The 20,030-nt window shown below is 33.6% G+C and overlaps 2 protein-coding genes and 1 pseudogene across 2 annotated transcripts; all 3 read right to left on the reverse strand.

The window, feature by feature from the left end:
• Positions 1 to 2,012: 2,012 nt before the first annotated feature.
• Positions 2,013 to 3,271, reverse strand: LOC141287696 (tumor necrosis factor receptor superfamily member 14-like). Its single transcript, XM_073819838.1, has 6 exons — positions 3,151 to 3,271; positions 2,909 to 3,034; positions 2,647 to 2,802; positions 2,430 to 2,517; positions 2,152 to 2,339; positions 2,013 to 2,047 (listed from the first exon to the last, which is right to left on the reverse strand). The coding sequence occupies exons 1-6, from the start codon at positions 3,269 to 3,271 to the stop codon at positions 2,013 to 2,015; spliced, it is 714 nt and encodes a 237-aa protein (XP_073675939.1).
• Positions 3,272 to 7,508: 4,237 nt separating this feature from the next.
• Positions 7,509 to 11,632, reverse strand: LOC141287699 (tumor necrosis factor receptor superfamily member 14-like). The gene is made up of 8 exons (XM_073819839.1): positions 11,509 to 11,632; positions 9,613 to 9,738; positions 9,258 to 9,413; positions 9,017 to 9,104; positions 8,770 to 8,945; positions 8,665 to 8,672; positions 8,514 to 8,553; positions 7,509 to 7,528 (listed from the first exon to the last, which is right to left on the reverse strand). The coding sequence occupies exons 1-8, from the start codon at positions 11,630 to 11,632 to the stop codon at positions 7,509 to 7,511; spliced, it is 738 nt and encodes a 245-aa protein (XP_073675940.1).
• Positions 11,633 to 11,837: 205 nt separating this feature from the next.
• On the reverse strand, positions 11,838 to 15,838 carry LOC141287700 (tumor necrosis factor receptor superfamily member 14-like; annotated as a pseudogene).
• Between the last annotated feature and the right edge of the window lie 4,192 nt (positions 15,839 to 20,030).

The raw sequence follows: 20,030 nt of genomic DNA on the forward strand, positions 1-20,030 counted from the left end.
CGTGAAGTTGTTGCGTAACGCGGCGTCAGGGTCGTGGCCTTTTCCATAGGGCTAGTTCCCATGTAACGTCGAAGTGATTCGACTGAAGGGGAACGTCTAGGTTACGAAGGTAACCCACGTTCCCTGAAGGAGGGAACGGAGACGTTACATTCCCCTGCCACGCCCCTGGCGTCGCGCTGACGCCGGCTTGACGGCTCTTCAGCGAAAACCTGTTTGAGTGATGCGCGCCGCCATCTTATATACCCGTATGTACGGGGGAGTGGCCGACGCGCACGTCCACTCGCCAATTTGCAATTGGCCTTTTTATATAAGGCTCAGAGATGATCGGTCTCTCAGGCGAGATCCCATGTAACGTCTCCGTTCCCTCCTTCAGGGAACGTGGGTTACCTTCGTAACCTAGACGTTCTCTCTGGGCTGTTTCTGAAACTACCGTAATGACTGTAATATGCGCGCACGTTTAAAGTCAATCGCGGCTGGCTTGACCGTGTTTTTCTGAACCGCGGCTGGCTTTACCGCAGTCCACAGTAACCCTAAGCGGAAATGAGAAATTTGTTCTGTAGCTACAACCTATTTGTCGACTAACTCTTGTCGTTAAGCTATAGGCTACATGTATAATTTAATGCTACAAAAATTGCCTCATAAAAGTAATAAAACCACTTACCAGCAGATTAAGTTTGGTTTGACAGCTTATTTAATTCACAGAAAGACTGCAGACATTTGTTGCGTCGCCATTCAAATTTAGTTTTTTAGTTTTGCTTTCACTATCAAGATAATAAAGTTTTAATGTTAAGCATCAACTGCGTCGCAGTTCAAAACAAGTCTGTGTAGGCTACTTTATTGTTGAAATATTACGCTCAACAATTAATGCTTAATTAACAATTAATTTGAAATAACCCAAATATAACATCATTTCATTATTTACAGTTTTTCTAGTTTGCTAACACTAAAACTGATTAATTTAGCCCAATTTTCCAAATCATTCATACAGTTCTCAAAACAAAGACACGTTTCTCAAAACTTTTAACCAGTTTCATCTGCTTCCATACCTCTCAATATGCTTGGTGTTTTCTGAAAAACTCACACAAAAACTCCATAATTTTTCTCAGGTTTATGTGTGTGCTCATTTAGAAAACAAAAACACACATTATAATCACCTCAAAATCACAAAATGAACACAAATAGCACACATTTATCCATGTGTAAACATTAAATAGCAAAACTGATGATACACCAGTCTGAATCTCAGGATGATCTGAACAGTAATACAGGTGATAATGTGTTTTGGAAAATGAATCCTGGTAGTGGGAGACAAGAAGGAATAAGAGGAGAAAAGAAAAATGAAAGGGATGAGGTCAAAGGTCATTTGTTCCTGATGAAATATAAAGCACAGTTGACCATGTTGCTTATAGGAGTTTTCACATAGAAATTTTGGATTTCTGGACACCAAGACTTAATTTCTTTCAATATCAGATCACACACTGCATGTCTCCACTTGAAAGAGTTAAACAGGCCACTGATTTATGCAGAGCTGAAATGACAAAATAACAGTGTTATGTAAAGTGCTGCTTTAAAGGTGCACCAAGTTTCAATTTGGTGGTTCTTATTAATTTACCCAGACAACTGATATGACTTAAGTGCAGAATAATTATTTTACATTTATTCATAGTCAGAATGGCAGAATTAATGGCAGAAGTTAGCAACTCATGTTATATAGGGGTAGGTTTTGCAGCTGTGGCTGGCTGTGATAGTATCTGTGGGTTTACAGTCTGTTTGTAAAGCATGCATTACAATGTGTTTACAAAATAATCTGTGACAACACTGATTTGGCCAGACTGAAATAATGCATCATTTTCACTAAATTTCAGCTGTTCAATCCTTTAATTTGGAACTATATATAGTGTAAAATGTGCTATGGATAGCTTTATTAACCCGCTATAACTGGGTGCATTGAGTTTCTGAATGCTTTTATCCTACAAATATATTATTACAATGGACACAGCTTAATTTTTCTCTTACCGGTTCACACCCACCATCACTTTCTGGTATACTGAGCAACAATTTATACCTAAAACATAAAAAATTATATTATCGCTTGCACAACACTAACATTTTATTTATACACATATATTATTGCAATAATTACAGTCTTACTTCTGTCAGATGCTTGTGTGTTTTGTTTTAATTTGCAATGTATTATTATCCCAACAGCAGTCACCAAAACACCAACAATGACTCCAACAATGACTCCAACAATGATTGTAACTGGAAATGACTTCCCACATTTCACATCGGATAACATTGTTCCTGGTTTTATTTCATTAAGGCCTTTAATCTCACACCTATAAATGTGAGCAATGTTAGTATATCTGGTCATATATAGAATATAGTAATATCATTTTAGCACTTGTGAATCTATGTTAATCACTCACTTTGAATGTGGTCGGCAGGAAGTGAAAGAGCCATTAGAGTAAGTGCCGTTTGTGCAGTTATCACATACAGTATCCCTAAATGCTGTTCCTGTAAGGATATTGAGACAATGACTATTAATAGGAGATACAAGTAATACTAGTATTGTTCTTGTTTCAGAGTTTCTTTTTAGTAAAGCTAGTTGTCTTTCATTGTTCCTCTATGTTTTAAAATGTTCACCTGTTTGTTTGACATAATGTCCAGGGTGACATTCAGAGTGTTTCAAAGCAAATCTACAGCTGTCTTTCTTTCGCTCTGTGCAGTAGAATCCCACCAGTGGCTCACAAACAGTATCTGCAGAGCGGTTGCAAGTTTTCTTTATTCTTAGACCTAGTCCTGTGAAAAAACACAAATACATTCTTAAATATTCTTATATAAATAAATGTAATATACTAGAATTTATTTCTGTATTTCAAGTCTTCATTTTGGAGTACATACTCACCTAGTTCACACAAAGAGCAAGGAAAGCATTTATCGAAATCGTTGGGTTCATCAGTGTAAGTTGATGCTGGACATGGTACACAAGTTGTGTTTGTATCTATAGTACAATACCAATAAACAAAGTTTCCTGCAAATGTTAAAAGAAATCTCATTAAAGAGACACTTAAGATAATTAAATATTACAATAAAAAACAACATTACTTTGGGTAACACTATACTTCTGTTAAACAATGTATACTGTACCTGGTGCACACATAAGGCAGCATTCTCCATTTATCTCATATTCAGCATTAGCGCACGCACTTAAACACAGTTTTAAGTTCAAAGTAGCAGCAATGAATAACATGATCCCTAAAATAATCATGTTCACATATAGTGCAGGAGACGTTTATTTGAAAGCAGAGACAAGCACTTCATCTCCAGACATCATAAGCTCTGTTATGTTTTTTTTTTCAACACACATTAGATGAAGTTCTGTTTTTTTTTAGTCATAGACACATTGGCTTTCTCTCCACCTAGTGATGCTGTCAAGCTCTGTAAATTCAAATTTGAGAGCGGGAAGTGCAGAAAGAGGCTGTCTACAGTGGAATCTGTATACGCTGAGATTCAGTTCAAATATATATGAAGAATGGTTGAGGTAATTAATGTGAATCCCATTTGATTTCCTCATCAGCTGCTTATGGTCTCTTCAGGTCATTTGGTAGAACATCCGGATTCCTCAATATTAAATATCTTTCGATATCACATCACACATCAGATGTCTCCACTTAAAACAGCTGAGGAGGCATTTTATTGATGTAAAGAACTGAAATGACAAAAATTACAGTGTTGAGTAAAGTGCTGCTTTAAAGGTGCACAAAGTCTGCATGTTTATGTTTTATGCAACATATGAGAGTAGCATTTTATTTTACAGTCCTGTTTCTCATGTACATACTATGTACTTATTATAGTAATTGCAATAACTAGGTACTAACCCTGAACCTAACCCTTCTCCATGTAGTTATCTTATATTACCAGTACTTTTTTAGGTGTGTACACTGTAAGTACATGTACTGTAAAATAAGGTGCCACCCATGTGACTAAGCACTACAGGATAAACAGCATAGCATTAATGAAACTGGTCTTGACTTATGTACTTGGTCTCAAGTATATTAATCAAGAACAAAATGTACAAGACGACAAAAGCTGATTAAAGTAAATAAAGTTAAAACGTTTCAACAGCCTGATTTTTTAAGGAATCTCTTGATTCATTGACAAATACATTTTTTAACAATCACTTGTTTCCACCTAGTGGCGAAACAATGCAATCGACACAAAGTTATTTGAAGCGCCAAGATGACGTGCTCTATTTTGATCTCTACCATAGACATCAATGTTTATATCCAAACTATGACCTTTAATCTAAGTATTGATGTGATATGAATGACTGGGTATTTGAAAAGACTATTTGTAAAGCTGTTTCTTACATGTTTTCGCCTTAGTTTTACTTTACTAAAATAACCTTGGTTGAAATGAGCGGTAATTCAGATAGTGCCCCCTTCTGGGTACTGTGATTTGTATAGTTACTGAACACCCAGAATATAAAAATAAACAAAACACTGTTAAACACTAATTTATTGTATACCCAACATTGTGTCTATGCTGCAACAGCTTCTACTCCGCTCTACAACTAGACGCGGCAAAGCAAACGTTCAAGTAAAAGTAATACATTTTGTGAGCCCTTCAAAATGAAAATAAAAGGTGATTAAAGGTAATGGTTACACATTTATGGATAAACCCAAGTAAAAATTAAAACCTGATAACAATATGGATCAACTGAACCTTACCTGGGAGAGACTATCCTCAACTAAGCTGGTCATCACATGTTTTGTCAAAATGAAAAACGAAAAAGTTCATAATTGGTAAGAGACCAGTTACAATTTGAGGGCTAAAATGTATAGACAGTTTAAGGAGGATATCAAGTACCTGTTGAAAGTGCAGTTGGATGATTGAGCTCCAGAAAATCAAAAGATGTTTTTTTCAGTTTGTATTCCTGATATGGCGATACATAGACGAAGCCTAGTGTTACTCCTACTCCTAGAAAATCGAAACTAACCAGCGCGCTAAGGATTGTGCATGAAGAGTGCCCTCTAATGGTCTGATAGAACGGTCTTTTCATGGCGGAAACCAAAAGTACCCTTAAAGTATACTACTAGTAGCCTACACTGATATTTGTATACTTACTACATAAAGTATACTTAAAAATATACTTGAACTTTACTTAAGTATACTTAATAAAATAAACTTGAAGTTTACTTCTTTTTGGTACGGGTTTACATGGCTACCCTTATGAAAAAAAGTTTATTCAAGTGTGCTATTAGTATACTTCTTTTAAACTAAAAATAGAAAAGTATACTTTCAGTCTACTTTTTACTTTTCAGAAATGTGCTTTATACTTCCCAGATATACTTAAAATTACATATAAGTATACTTTACTTGTACTTCTAGGTCTAAATATATTTGAGCTATACTTGTGCTCTGACAATCTGTGTTTTTATTGTTATATGGGGCGTTATTGCACACCTTCTGTACAGAATTTCCAAAACACAAGTAAAGAACAAACCAAAACAACAGATGCTTCCACATGTAATCTAATACAATCGCTGGACCTAAAACAGCACCAAAACCATAAATATGTAAACTGTGTAACGTTATGGAATAAAATGTTGATCCATGAAGAATTAATAATTACTGTCAAGCTTTGGGGTGTTAAACAACTCCATATGCATTTTGAATATCATGAGTAGTCTTTTTTTAGAATATTAATGAAACCCACATTCAATTGTTTGTAAAAAAGAATACATGAAGCTAGAATAAATTGTTTTTGTTTTTCAATCAGATACCGTGTTCTTTCTTTTGATGTTTTGTATGTTCAGATATTCATATAACAAAATATATACAAATTAACACCTAAATAGAGGCATAGTAGTGTATTTAAAGTATGATGTAAAGTTCACTTAAAGAAAACTTATGAGTATATTTACAGTATAAAACTACTAAAGTAGTAGTTTACTGAAACTATACTTCAAAGTGTACTAAAAATGCATAAAAAGTATTTAATTAGTTAATTATCAGTATAACTATAAGTTCACTTTTAGTATACTTGCAGTACAAACTAGGCATACTTACTACATAAAGTATACTTTAAAATATACTTAAACTTTAAGTATACTTAATAAAATGAAAGCCATGAAAGCAAAACAAGGATGCAAAATATATAACAATGTTCTAGCGTTTTGGGATATTTTTATCAGAAAATCGTACATCTTGTGTCTATAAAAAGAGACAGACTATATGATTAAATCACGAATGATTGGCATCACTGGTTCATTCAAGCCAGAAATACTGTACACAAATAATATCTGCAGAACTATTCTCAGAGAAAATGTTCCTCAGGTCAATCAACACTTATACACACAGTGCGTACACCCATACAGGCACTCCTGCACACAAGTATGTTTACCTGGATTTCCAGATGTAGACGGCTATAGCCAGGCGTTGCTAGGGTCAGAAGAGATAAGGGTAGTCCCTGTAAAAAAGATTCAACGAATTGTCACTTGTCACTTGTCATCACCTACTAATTTTACATTATATTGATACAATCTTTATTTGAAGCGTCACTTTTAAAAGGAGATTTACTCTTTTTTGATCATTACTGATGAAATATGTGTTTATATCCAAACTATAAACTTTTATCCCCGTACTTCTCTCATTATTTTAATGTTTGTAACTTAGAAATAATCATACTGTGTGGTTGAAGTTTGTGAACTTGTCTCATACCTTCTCTCTCTGTGGCAGCTGCAGCGCGAACACAGTGTTATAGTGTGATCGTACTTATCAAATGTTTCATAGTCTGTAGTGGAATCATTATCATAAGAGTGATTGAGATATTGCAATTTAACTATTCAAATATGCGTGTATGCGCATGTCCCCAGTTAACATGATACCATGATCCTCAGTTGATCATTAACAGCTGCAACTTCCTGTTAGAGCCAGTATTTTGGACAGGGGGTTATTCCAGAAAGCAGGTAGCACCCCATTATTATCATAAGTTAGAATATTGTAGGCGAAAAGACATCATTATTATCTACTGTAAAGTTACATTAATAGATTTAGCAGAAAGATATTCATTGGCTCACTTGATTTGTTCAAAAACAGATTCATTCAGGAATTAAACCCCGCAGTGTGGCTTTGAGATGCACAACAGCTCGGCTGTGACTTTGTTTGGAAATATTTAGCTTGCACAACAGAAAAAAAACCAATTAATATTATTATTTGTGATCATGCACTTGCTGATATTCAGGAAAATGGCACTCTTGATTGGGTGCAATTACTTCATATATTATAAATATAAAAAATAATCATACAGAAATATTTCCAGCACAGTCACACATACAGCAAAAATATGTTATATCAGGGAATGCTTTTAAACTTTATTCAAGGAAATTGTCTTCTTTTTAAAGAACATCAAATGTTACATTTTTACCATTTTGCTTGTGTTTGTGAGCAAAATTGAGTTCTGGTTGGCCAATAATCGCTTTTACTTAGTTTGTAAATTATTCTCACAGCTCCAGACCAATCCCTTGAGAGGTGAGGCAACGGTTATGAATAGATAGTTTTATAGGAGAATTTGAACTAGATAACTAGCCTGGCAACATCACTACATAAAAATGATTTACAAACAGGAAATACAGCTTACTTATAATAAATAAAAAATATTTATTTGCTGTAATTTTTCACTTATTTAGCACCTTTCCATAAAGTATATAATGTTGAATTGCAAGACACAGGTCATGTACTCCTGATGAAACAAATTTTCCAAAAATATTAATTTATTTACTGATTAGTGTTCTTGACCTTTTAATAATAATAACTATAATGGATTGTTAATTAATAAATAATATATATTAATGTTACTTTTTATATAATTATTATTTTAAACATTTTATGTTTATTAAGAATTATAATATATATATATATATATATATATATATATATATATATATATATATAGTGCTTTAAATATCCATACCTCCTTGATTTTTTTCATGTTTTCTTTATGTTACTTCCCTTATGTTAAACTGTTTTAAATTACTTTTTTCTTCTATGCACCACAATGACAAAGCAAATACAAAACTGTCACAACTTCATACATTTATTTAAAAAAACGAAATAAGTACATTGAAATATTCATTTTAACATCATAGAATAACATTCATAATAGAAAGGACATTTGCTGTATTTTTGGTTTTGTTTGTTGCTGTAAAGCACATTCTTCAGGCTGTGTGGAAACATTTAAACTAGAAACTGTAATTGTTTCTGTTGTGTTTAAATTCTTTAGTCTAACTTGTTCTTCCAAGGTGTATGGTTCAATATTTATCCTGCCACCAACAACTGAAAACACAAGAATAAACAAGAAATTGTCTAGCATGGCTTTCCCACATTCAAACCAAATAAGACCAAAACATTACCATGTAATACAGCACAATTAAAAATATATGTATTTATGCAATTGAAGATTCACATCATGTATAAGCTCATTTACTCATAAAAAATATTTGCTTTACCTGCTAGACTGTTGTTTTCATCCAAGTTATTTCCTGTTTCCTAAAAAAAAAATTACACAATTGTAATTTCTAACATAAGTTTTCAATTTTATATTTTTTTATTTCTCTTTTATGACAGTGTCTATCATAAAGAAACAAACTTTTGATGTACCTCTATCCCTGTATGAAGAGACAGACAAGAAGTCAAATTAATAATGTCATTAAAAGCTTAATATTATTTACATCACCAATCTTTATCAAATTGAATAAAGCTTACCTGAACTTTTAGATTTTTTCTTCCAAATACATATAATTGTGAAAACACTTCCAGCAATCAATATTAAAGCAGCTACACCAAGAACAATGCTTGTTAAAGCAGTGAAGGAATCTCCACATTTAGTGTCAGATGAATGTGTTCCTGGATTTGTTTCAATAAGTCCCAATGCCTCACATCTGCAAATGAAGATTAAACTGGTTAAAAATGATGATCAATAGCAAACATACACAAAATAATGATCACTTACTTTGTGTGTGGTAAACAGGACGAAAAAGATCCGTTTGAATATGTGTCACCTGTACAATCAGCACATACAGTATCTGTGGAGTCAGTACCTGCAGAGACAGTCAGCATATAAATAACACTACATAAAAAGTCATTAAATGTTCTCTGTTTTCTTCAGTTACAACTATGCAGTAAAAATAGCAAAAAATGAGTGTTTCATGCCCTGTTCTTGTATATTTTTATTATAGGTTTTAATCATTTACCTGCTTGTTTGATATATTGCCCAGAACTACATTCAGAATGTTGCACAGCTGAAATGCAGCTGCTTTTCATTTTGTCAATGCAGTAGAATCTCTCCAGTGGCCAACAAACAGTATCTGATGAACGAGTGCATTCTTTATTCACTCTCAAACCTCGGCCTAAGATGAAAATAAGTCAGGAGAAATCATCTTGCATTGAGAAACTTGTTTTTAGCAGATACTTCTTGCACCTATACACACTAGGGACTATTTCACTGGAGCAACTAATCATTTGCATTAACAGACATGATTCTTCACCATCAAGCTACTAGATTTTGCTAAACATATATATGAACATATAAAAGGGGAAAACACTCACTTGCATCACACACAGTACAGGGAAAGCATTTCATGTGGCCGTTGGGTTCATCAGTATAAGTGAATTCAAGGCATGGAACACAAGTTGTGCTGGTGTCATCTGTGCAGTGCCAAACAACACGGTTTCCTAAAAATACAGCATATGTGTTTTTGAATTTGATACTTGATACTATTTACTTGTACTATTTTAGGGAGAAAGAATTTCAAAAGTTATTTTCAGTTAATTCTTCTCTTATACTATTTGTATATACAGATTTTGTACTTTATGCATTTAACAAACAAATCCTTTTGTGCTGTATAAAGTCAGATTAACTTTAAAACTGAAGTAATATTTAAAGGTACACTATGTAACAGAAAATTCACATAATTATAGTGAGTACTTTGCGAATTTGTCTTCTAAAGCAGGGTTTTGTATTATTCTGAATATGGAAAGCCTTTAGTAAATGTTTATATTTTAGTTTATTTTTTAAGATGGATTTTGCGGGAAATTGCGCACACATATTTTCAGAGTAGGTTAAGAGTTGTCAAACCCAAACAAATCCAAACTTGTTTAGATCAAGTTCTGCAGGCTCAAAAATGTTCTGTCAACTCAGGGTATGATCCAGAGTTTATAATTAATTCTGAAGAGCTAGCACCTGAAAATGTGACATCTACAGTGATCAACCACATAATGTCAGTCTGATTCACTTAGCGTGAGAGAGTTGGCACAGTTTCTCTTCTCTGCTGAAGATAATGGCTGTGTCTAAAAGTTAGTCAACTGCAGCAGCTGACTTGGTTCTCAGTGTCCCACACCCATTCTCATTCTATAGTTGGCCACCATTTGCTCAGGATGTGACCATTCAAATTGGTCTAGAAACATGTTGACATTCTTCTTCTCTATAATAATTAAGCCATTATGGAAAATAAGCATGAACGTATATTGTGGAGTGGAATCTGGGTCGAGGCAGACTATAATTTCTTACATACATCTATGCTGTATATGATATAGGTTTAACAAGTTGCCTAAAAGAAAACACTTATTATTTTATATTTTATTCATATGAATATATTTATAATATTTTATATTAATATTAATTGTCAAATATGTAATTGCTTATGAGCAATGCAATAAGGATATAATATTAATAATATATAATTCAGAAAAATAAATAAATAATTAGAAGCAAAAGCTTACAGTTCCGTCTATAAAAATTATTTTACAGTGAATGGCATCAATTTGGATCAAGAGATACAAGGGGGTGGCTTACTGCATACGATATATGTTACTTTGCTCATAGGTGATTGGTCCAGTTTTTGTTTGTGATTTTTTACCCAGAATAATACCTAGGTAATAAAAGTTGTGTAGCGTAAGATACCATAGCACTGAACAATGCTAAAAAACCAATCCACATTCTTCAATTAAATTCAAACTTGCCTGGGTAGCCACCGAAACTGGCTTCGCAAGTGTTGTGGTTGTGTTTTATCCAGAGGTTGAGAGATTCATCACTCCAAACACACACACACACACACACACACACACACACACAGACACACACACACACACACACACACACACACACACACAGACACACACACACACACACACACACACACACACACACACAAAAACAAACAAACAACATAGGGACTTACCCACTCAGATGACATCTTGACATCTTTTTTTTTTTTAGATTTCAGATTGATGCTGCAAACCACAATGTTCTTCCACAAGACAAATACCGTTATATTTATTAATGGAAAGAGGGCCAAAAGTTACTTAGTGTACCTTTAACAAACTTATGACATTTGTATAAATAAAACTAAAAACTAAAAACTTGATAAAGAATATAAAAACTATTAAGAATAAAAAATATTATTATAACGTTACATATAGACTTTTTTTTTTCTGTGGTCTTACCAGGAGCACACATGGGGCAGCATTGCTTGTCTATCTCATATTCTGCATGTGCACATTCACAAGAACAAAGTTCATATTTAAGAGGGACAATCATAATAAGAACGCTAATCCTTAAAGTGATCATGGTCACATAAATCTCAATGGAGTTTCGGCACTGAGAAAACATTTGTAACTCCATTACTACTGTGCTGTTGGTACACTGTGGTCACATTATACCTTTGACATTAGTTTTATGGTCGCTTTAATGGTTGCCTTAAATGTCCAGGATATTTATATATGTATTAAAAAAAAAAAAAAAAACAGACAAGGTGGCTGAAGTTTAAGATTCTTCATGAGTCAGAGCACATTAGCACAAGCTTCTTGCAGGCATATCCATTCTGCAGAGAACAAACTGAAAGAAAAAAAAAGAAAAAGAAAAAAAGAGAAAGTTCAGTATAAACTTCATCTGCACATTTGAGTGTGGAGAATGATTCCGGCATGACCGGTGTCTGAACACATCAGAACACAACAGTGAACTTGACATTGGGCAGCAACAGCCTGATTTTTTAAGGAATCTTTTGATTCATTGACAAATACATTTTTTAACAATCACTTGTTTCCACCTAGTGGCGAAACAATGCAATCGACAAGTTATTTGAAGAGCCAAGATGACGCGCTCTCTACCATATAGACATCAATGTTTATATCCAAACTATGACCTTTAATCTCAGTATTGATGTGTTATGAATGACTGGGTATTTGAAAAGACTATTTGTAAAGCTGTTTCTTACATGTTTTCGTCTTAGTTTTACTTTACTAAAATAACCTTGGTTGAAATGAGCGGTAATTCACATAGTGCCCCCTTCCGGGTACTGTGATTTGTACAGTGTCATTACTGAACACCCAGACACTTCGAATGTAAAAATAAACAATACAATGTTAAACACTAATTTATTGTATACCCAACAGTGTGTCTATGCTGCAACAGCTTCTACTCTGCACTACAACTAGACGCGACAAAGCAAACGTTCCTAATCCATTTGTCCTTGTCAAAAGTTGCGCGAACGCGTGAAGTACGGACATATGTTTTCGATATTTCTTCTCGGGAATCACTGGCCACTGGTAATTTATCGAAGGTAACAGATAGGCTATAGATTTAACACGCAGGCTATAAGACCACAGTAACCCTAGTAAGCGGAAATGCGAAATTTGTTCTGTAGCTAACCTATTTGTCGACTAACTCTTGTCGTTAAGCTATAGGCTACATGTATCATTTAATGCTACAAAAATTGCTTCATAAAAGTAATAAAACCACTTACCAGCAGATTAAGTTTGGTTTGACAGCTTATTTAATTCACAGAAAGACTGCAGACATTTGTTGCGTCGCCATTCAAATTTAGTTTTTTAGTTTTGCTTTCACTATCAAGATAATGAAGTTTTAATGTTAAGCATCAACTGCGTCGCAGTTCAAAACAAGTCTGTGTAGGCTACTTTATTGTTGAAATATTACGTTCAACAATTAATGCTTAATTAACAATTAATTTGAACTAACCCAAATATAACATCATTTGATTATTTACAGTTTTTCTAGTTTGCTAACACTAAAACTGATTAATTTAGCCCAATTTTCCAAATCATTCATACAGTTCTCAAAACAAAGACACGTTTCTCAAAACTTTTAACCAGTTTCATCTGCTTCCATACCTCTTAATATGCTTGTTGTTTTTTGAAAAACTCACACAAAAACTCCATAATTTTGCTCAGGTTTATGTATGTGCTCATTTAGAAAACAAAAACACACATTATAATCACCTCAAAATCACAAAATGAACACAAATAGCACACATTTATCCATGTGTAAACATTAAATAGCAAAACTGATGATACACCAGTCAGAATCTCAGGATGATCTGAACAGTAATACAGGTGATAATGTGTTTTGGAAAATGAATCCTGGTAGTTGGAGACAAAAAGGAATAAGAGAAGAGAAAAGAAAAATGAAAGGGATGAGGTCAAAGGTCATTTGTTCCTGATGAAATATAAAGCACAGTTGACCATGTTACTTATAGGAGTTTTCACATAGAAAATTTGGATTTCTGGACACCAAGACTACATTTCTTTCAATATCAGATCACACACTGCATGTCTCCACTTGAAAGAGTTAAACAGGCCACTGATTTATGCAGAGCTGAAATGACAAAATAACAGTGTTATGTAAAGTGCTGCTTTAAAGGTGCACCAAGTTTCAATTTGGTGGTTCTTATTAATTTACCCAGACAACTGATATGACTTAAGTGCAGAATAATTATTTTACATTTATTCATAGTCAGAATGGCAGACTTATGGCAGAATTAATGGCAGAAGTTAGCAACTCGTGTTATATAGGGGTAGGTTTTGCAGCTGTGGCTGGCTGTGATAGTATCTGTGGGTTTACAGTCTGTTTGTAAAGCATGCATTACAATGTGTTTACATAATAATCTGTGACAACACTGATTTGGCCAGACTGAAATAATGCATTATTTTTACTAAATTTCAGCTGCTCATTTCTTTAATTTGGAACTATATATAGTGTAAAATGTGCTGTGGATAGCTTTATTAACCCACTATAACTGGGTGCATTGAGTTTCTGAATGCCAAATAAAGGCAAAAAAATCAAGGTCCACTGAACTCTTTTATCTTACAAATATATTATTACAATGGACACAGCTTAATTTTTCTCTTACCGGTTCACACCCACCATCACTTTCTGGTATACTGAGCAACAATTTATACCTAAAACATAAAAAAATTATATTATCGCTTGCACAACACTTTAACATTTTATTTATACACATATATTATTGCAATAATTAGTCTTACTTCTGTCAGATGCTTGTGTGTCTTGTTTTAATTTGCAATGTATTATTATCCCAACAGCAGTCACCAAAACACCAACAATGACTCCAACAATGACTCCAACAATGATTGTAACTGGAAATGACTTCCCACATTTCACATCGGATAACATTGTTCCTGGTTTTATTTCATTAAGGCCTTTAATCGCACACCTATAAATGTGAGCAATGTTAGTATATCTGGTCATATATAGAATATAGTAATATAATTTTAGCACTTGTGAATCTATGTTAATCACTCACTTTGAATGTGGTCGGCAGGAAGTGAAAGAGCCATTAGAGTAAGTGCCGTTTGTGCAGTTATCACATAAAGTATCCCTAAATGCTGTTCCTGTAAGGATATTTTGACAATGACTATTAATAGGAGATACAAGTAATACTAGTATTGTTCTTGTTTCAGGGTTTCTTTTTAGTAAAGCTAGTTGTCTTTCATTGTTCCTCTATGTTTTAAAATGTTCACCTGTTTGTTTGACATATTGTCCAGGGTGACATTCAGAGTGTTTCAAAGTAAATCTACAGCTGTCTTTCTTTCGCTCTGTGCAGTAGAATCCCACCAGTGGCTCACAAACAGTATCTGCAGAGCGGTTGCAAGTTTTCTTTATTCTTAGACCTAGTCCTGTGAAAAAACACAAATACATTCTTAAATATTCTTATATAAATAAATGTAATATACTAGAAATTATTTCTGTATTTCAAGTCTTCATTTTGGAGTACATACTCACCTAGTTCACACAAAGAGCAAGGAAAGCATTTATCGAAATCATTGGGTTCGTCAATGTAAGTTGATGCAGGGCATGTAACACAAGTTGTGCTTGTATCTACAGTACAATGCTAGTAAACATGGTTTCCTATAATGTTTAAAAAAATTTTTTTTAAAAGGACACTTAATGGGAAACTGAACATTACAATAAGTTTCTTTGGGTCACACTACACTGCTGTTAAGCAATATATACTGTACCTGGTGCACACATGGGGCAGCATTCTCCATTTATCTCATATTCAGCACGAGCACACGCACTGAAACACAGTTTGAAGTTCAAAGTAACAGCAATGAATAACACAATCCCTAAACTGATCATGTTAACATAAAGTGCAGGAGAGGTTGTTTTTTTTTTTAAAGCAGAGGCAAACGTTTCATCTACAGACTTCATAAGCTCTGTTATGTTTTCTTCAACACATTAGATGAAGTTCTGTTTTTTTAGTCATAGACACATTGGTTTCTCTCCACCTAGTGATGCTGTCAAGCTCTGTAAATTCAAACTTGAGAGCTGGGAGTGCAGAAAGAAGCTGTCTACAGTGAAATCTGTATACGCTGAGGTTCAGTTCAACTATATATGAAGGATAGTTGAGGTAATTAATATGAAGCCCATTTTATTTCCTCATAAGCTGCTTATGGTGTCTTCAGGTCATTTGGTAGAACATCCGGACTCCTCAATAATAAATATCTTTCGATATCACATCACACATCCGATGTCTCCACTTAAAACAGCTGAGCAGGCAGCTGACTTGTAAAGAACTGAAATGACAAAAATTACAGTGTTGAGTAAAGTGCTGCTTTAAAGTTGCACAAAGTCTGCATGTTTATGTTTTTCTGGCTCTTTCTTATTGTCCTAAACAGTTGATATGATGACTTAAGTCCAGAAAGATTTTTACATTTATGCACTTGGCAGATGCTGTTATCCACAATATATAAACAATATAAACAATATATTAATTTACTTTCTGATCAAAGGCAAAGTTTCACAATGAGCATTGATGAATACTAAAAGTAATATGAGAGTAGCATTGATATTAACATTAACACCCTGAACCTACCCCAAACCTAACCCTTCTCCATGTAGTTATCTTATTACCAGTACTTTCTTAGGTGTGTACACTGTAAAATAGTGTACAGAGCACTGTGTACTGTAAAATAAACTGCAACCCATATGACTAAGCATGACAGGATAAACAGCATAGCATTAACTTGCCTTGACTTGTTATGTACTTGGTCAGTATATTAATCAAGAACAAAATGTACAAGACAACAAGACCTGATTAAATTAAATAAAGCTTAAAAGGTAATTGAAATCACTTTATTTTTACTTTCACTGTGACCCAGTGAAACAGCATGAATTTGCTTCTCTAGTCAAATAAATTTGTTGATTTCTTCATGTGAAATCAACAGAATTCATGTGACTTATACAGGAGACAAAGGGCATTACTGACAAAACTGGCTTGACCGAGTGAATGACGGCTCAACTGACGGGACGAAATCAAGTCACCTTATGAAAAATGAAGAACTCGAAATTATCACTTAAATAAACAGGGTCTTACCGTTCATCTGGAGAGAAATTTTCGTAAAAAGCAGGAATAATCCCAATTACTTCCTTTCGATTTCTTAGACGAAGTGTAACTTTCTGTTCTCTCCGGTGGACGGTTTAGACTAGAAAGGAGCTACTGGGCATGCGCGCATCAAACATAATATCCCAGCTATAAGTCCAGCGGTCCACTGGCGGACCGCCGGTGGCAAAGCTGGCGGCCCGCCGGCGGCCGCCGCCGGTGGTGTACCGGCGTTTTGCTCATCGTTATTCCAGCGGACCACCAGCGGCAGCCGCCGCTTTTCCGACGGTGGTCCGCTATCGGGCCGCTGGTTTATAATAAGTGTCCGCTGGCGGCCCACGGTCGGTCCACGGGTCGTATTAATCTTTAATCTAATATACTTGGATAGTTATAATTATAATAATTATAACTTTATATAATTATATGCAATAATAAATCAAATACACAACTCTTAATAACCATTGTAAGTTTATTAATAATACTAACATACATTTAAAAACACAAATCTTAAGAATATGTTGAAATATTGACTAAATACATTGAAAAAATGTATCAATAAATTGTAAATTACGTTTATGTGTATATTATAAAAATAAATATATAAAATAAAAATAAAATAAAAATAAATATAAAAATAAACTAATTTAAATAAACTATAAACATAACTTTTTTAATAAATTAAGGTACACATATTATGATAAATATAAATATTTACAAATTACAAAATCAAATTACAAAATTTAGTATTATAAAACAAACTGTGTAACACATCTTGGAGTTATTATTAACAAGATACATATTTGAAATATATACACATACAAAGACATATATATTTTCAGAAGAACATTTACAAAATATCTTCATGAAACATCAACTTAACTGAATATCCTAATGATTTTTTGGCATAAAATAAAAAATATATAATTTTGACCCATACAATGTATGTTTTGTCACTGCTACAAATATACCTGTGCTACTTAAAGAATTAGTTAACTTCTAGAACAAAAAATGTACAGATAATGCAGTCACCCCCTTGTCATCCAAGATGTTCATAACTTTCTTTCTTCAGTCATAAAGAAATTATGTTTATTGAGGAAAACTTTTCAAGATTTTATCCATCTAGTGGACTTCAATGGTGGAGTTCGAACTTCCAAAATGCAGTATGCAGCTTCAAAGGGCTCTAAATTACCCCAGCCAAGAAATAAGGTTTTTATCTAGCGAAATGATTGGTTAATTTCTGTGCAATTTATATACTTTTTAACCTCAAATGCCTGTCTTGTCTAGGTCTGCCTGTTTTGTTCTGGTCCCATCTCATTTTCTCCTTCAATTTCAAAATCGTCCTGCATCACGGTAGAAGTACCAACCCAGTGTTTACAAAGTGAACATGCAAAGATGTTAAAAAAATGATAAAACAGTGATTGAAGTGATTGAAGTTGGAAAAGAAAATGAGATTTTTGGGAGTTTTTTTGACATGCCCTAACTGTTATGAACCAGAATAAACATTTCAGAAAGAGCATGCTGCATTAAACTGCATTTTGGGAGTTCACACTTAGAGATAATTCCTGAAATGTTTTCATCAAAAAATATAATTTCTTTATGACTAAAAAAAGAAAGACATGAACATCATGGATGACAAGGGGGTGAGTACATTACCTGCAAATTTTTGTTCTGAAAGTGAACTAATAATTTAAGACTGGTTTTAATAACTATAAGATAACTCAAGTTATGTGTTCAAAGTCATGCTCAGTTAAACAGACAAACATTAAAGGGTAAGTCTGGTGAATTGAAATCCACTTTGTATTGTCACAAAATCTGTAATATGTAAATGAACAATATTCAGATGATGCAAAACATTACTTGGCTGACATATAAATAGGGATATCTCATGGAACTTAAAGAAAGATTAAACATTGTTTGTTCACATATTAACATCATAGTAACAATACAAAGCAGGTTAAAAATCACCCAACTTGGTTTAAGGTGATGAATACAATACATATTATTTGTCAGTATGTATGTTTGTATGTCCATCTATAGCTGGTATCATCTGGAGTCTTAATGAGTGTTGCCAACATCTGAAGTCACCACAATTGAGGCTGGATCCAAACTGTAGTAACACTGGGTTGGGCAACCTGAAAGATAGAAACAGGATAACAGAAGAAGTATTAACATAGATGCTGTTCATATTATTTCAGGTAGAAGATGACCATGTGCATTTATTACTATTTCATCACTGGAGTACAATGTTATGAGATGTGTTATGTGAATGCTTGGCATGCATTTTTAATCTAGATTTAAACAGAGACAGTGTGCCATTAAACATTATCAGACATGTTCATTTGCTGCTAAAGAAACATTTCTGATTACTATAAATGTTCAGGATTCATTGTTAAATGCAAGAATGCATTCAATTGATGAGAAGTGAGAGTAAAGATTTCTGTTTCAAATAAACACTTCTTTTTTTAACTCTGTATTCATCAACAAATCTTGAGAAAAACAAAGAAAACATGAATAAGAAATCTTTCTTGAGCTGCAAATTAGATATTTCTGAATAATAATCTGACATGTAAGACTGGCCTAATTATGCTAAAAATTCTGATTTGATCACAGAAAGATACATTTTAACATGAGTCATTCATGTGTTAGATGTCAAAACCTTCTCTAAATAACTTAATGTGCTTTCTTAGCTTACCCATGTTTCCTACATCTCTGTCAGAAGCTCCCTTCAGAAATTCAGATATCTTTGAGCTTCTCATCTGTCTTGGATTTACCCCTGAAACCACAAAACAATTTTTATCAATAATATTGTCACCATGAAAGATTTAATCACGTTTGAACTTTGAAGTTAACTATATTCAGTTAATTTGCGCTCAGTTTAGCGCACATTTTTAAGCTAAAAAACTGCCCAACTCCAATATCCACTGACAAATTGCCGGCAAAACCTTTACAAAGCTATTAAAACCTGCCATCTACATAAATGTGTGAATAAAAGTCAAAACTTTAATAAATAAGAGCTCAATAAACAGAGTTGGCCTACCTGATCTGAATAAGATTTGATATGCTAACGGACTTTTTCGAAGTCACTAAACTATTTCTATAAAGTAAATATTCAACAGAAACATGTCAGTTAAAGGTAAGAAAAGTGTCAGGAGCGGTTTTATGTAATATTTGACCCTGGACCACAAAACCAGTCTTAAGTCGCTGGGGTATATTTGTAGCAATAGCCCAAAATACATTGCATGGGTCAAAATTATTGATTTTTCTTTTATGCCAAAAATCATTAGGAAATTAAGTAAAGATCATGTTCCATGAAGATTTCTGTAAAAT

Source organism: Garra rufa, chromosome 15, assembly GCF_049309525.1.
Source record: "Garra rufa chromosome 15, GarRuf1.0, whole genome shotgun sequence".
Lineage (NCBI taxonomy): Eukaryota > Metazoa > Chordata > Actinopteri > Cypriniformes > Cyprinidae > Garra > Garra rufa.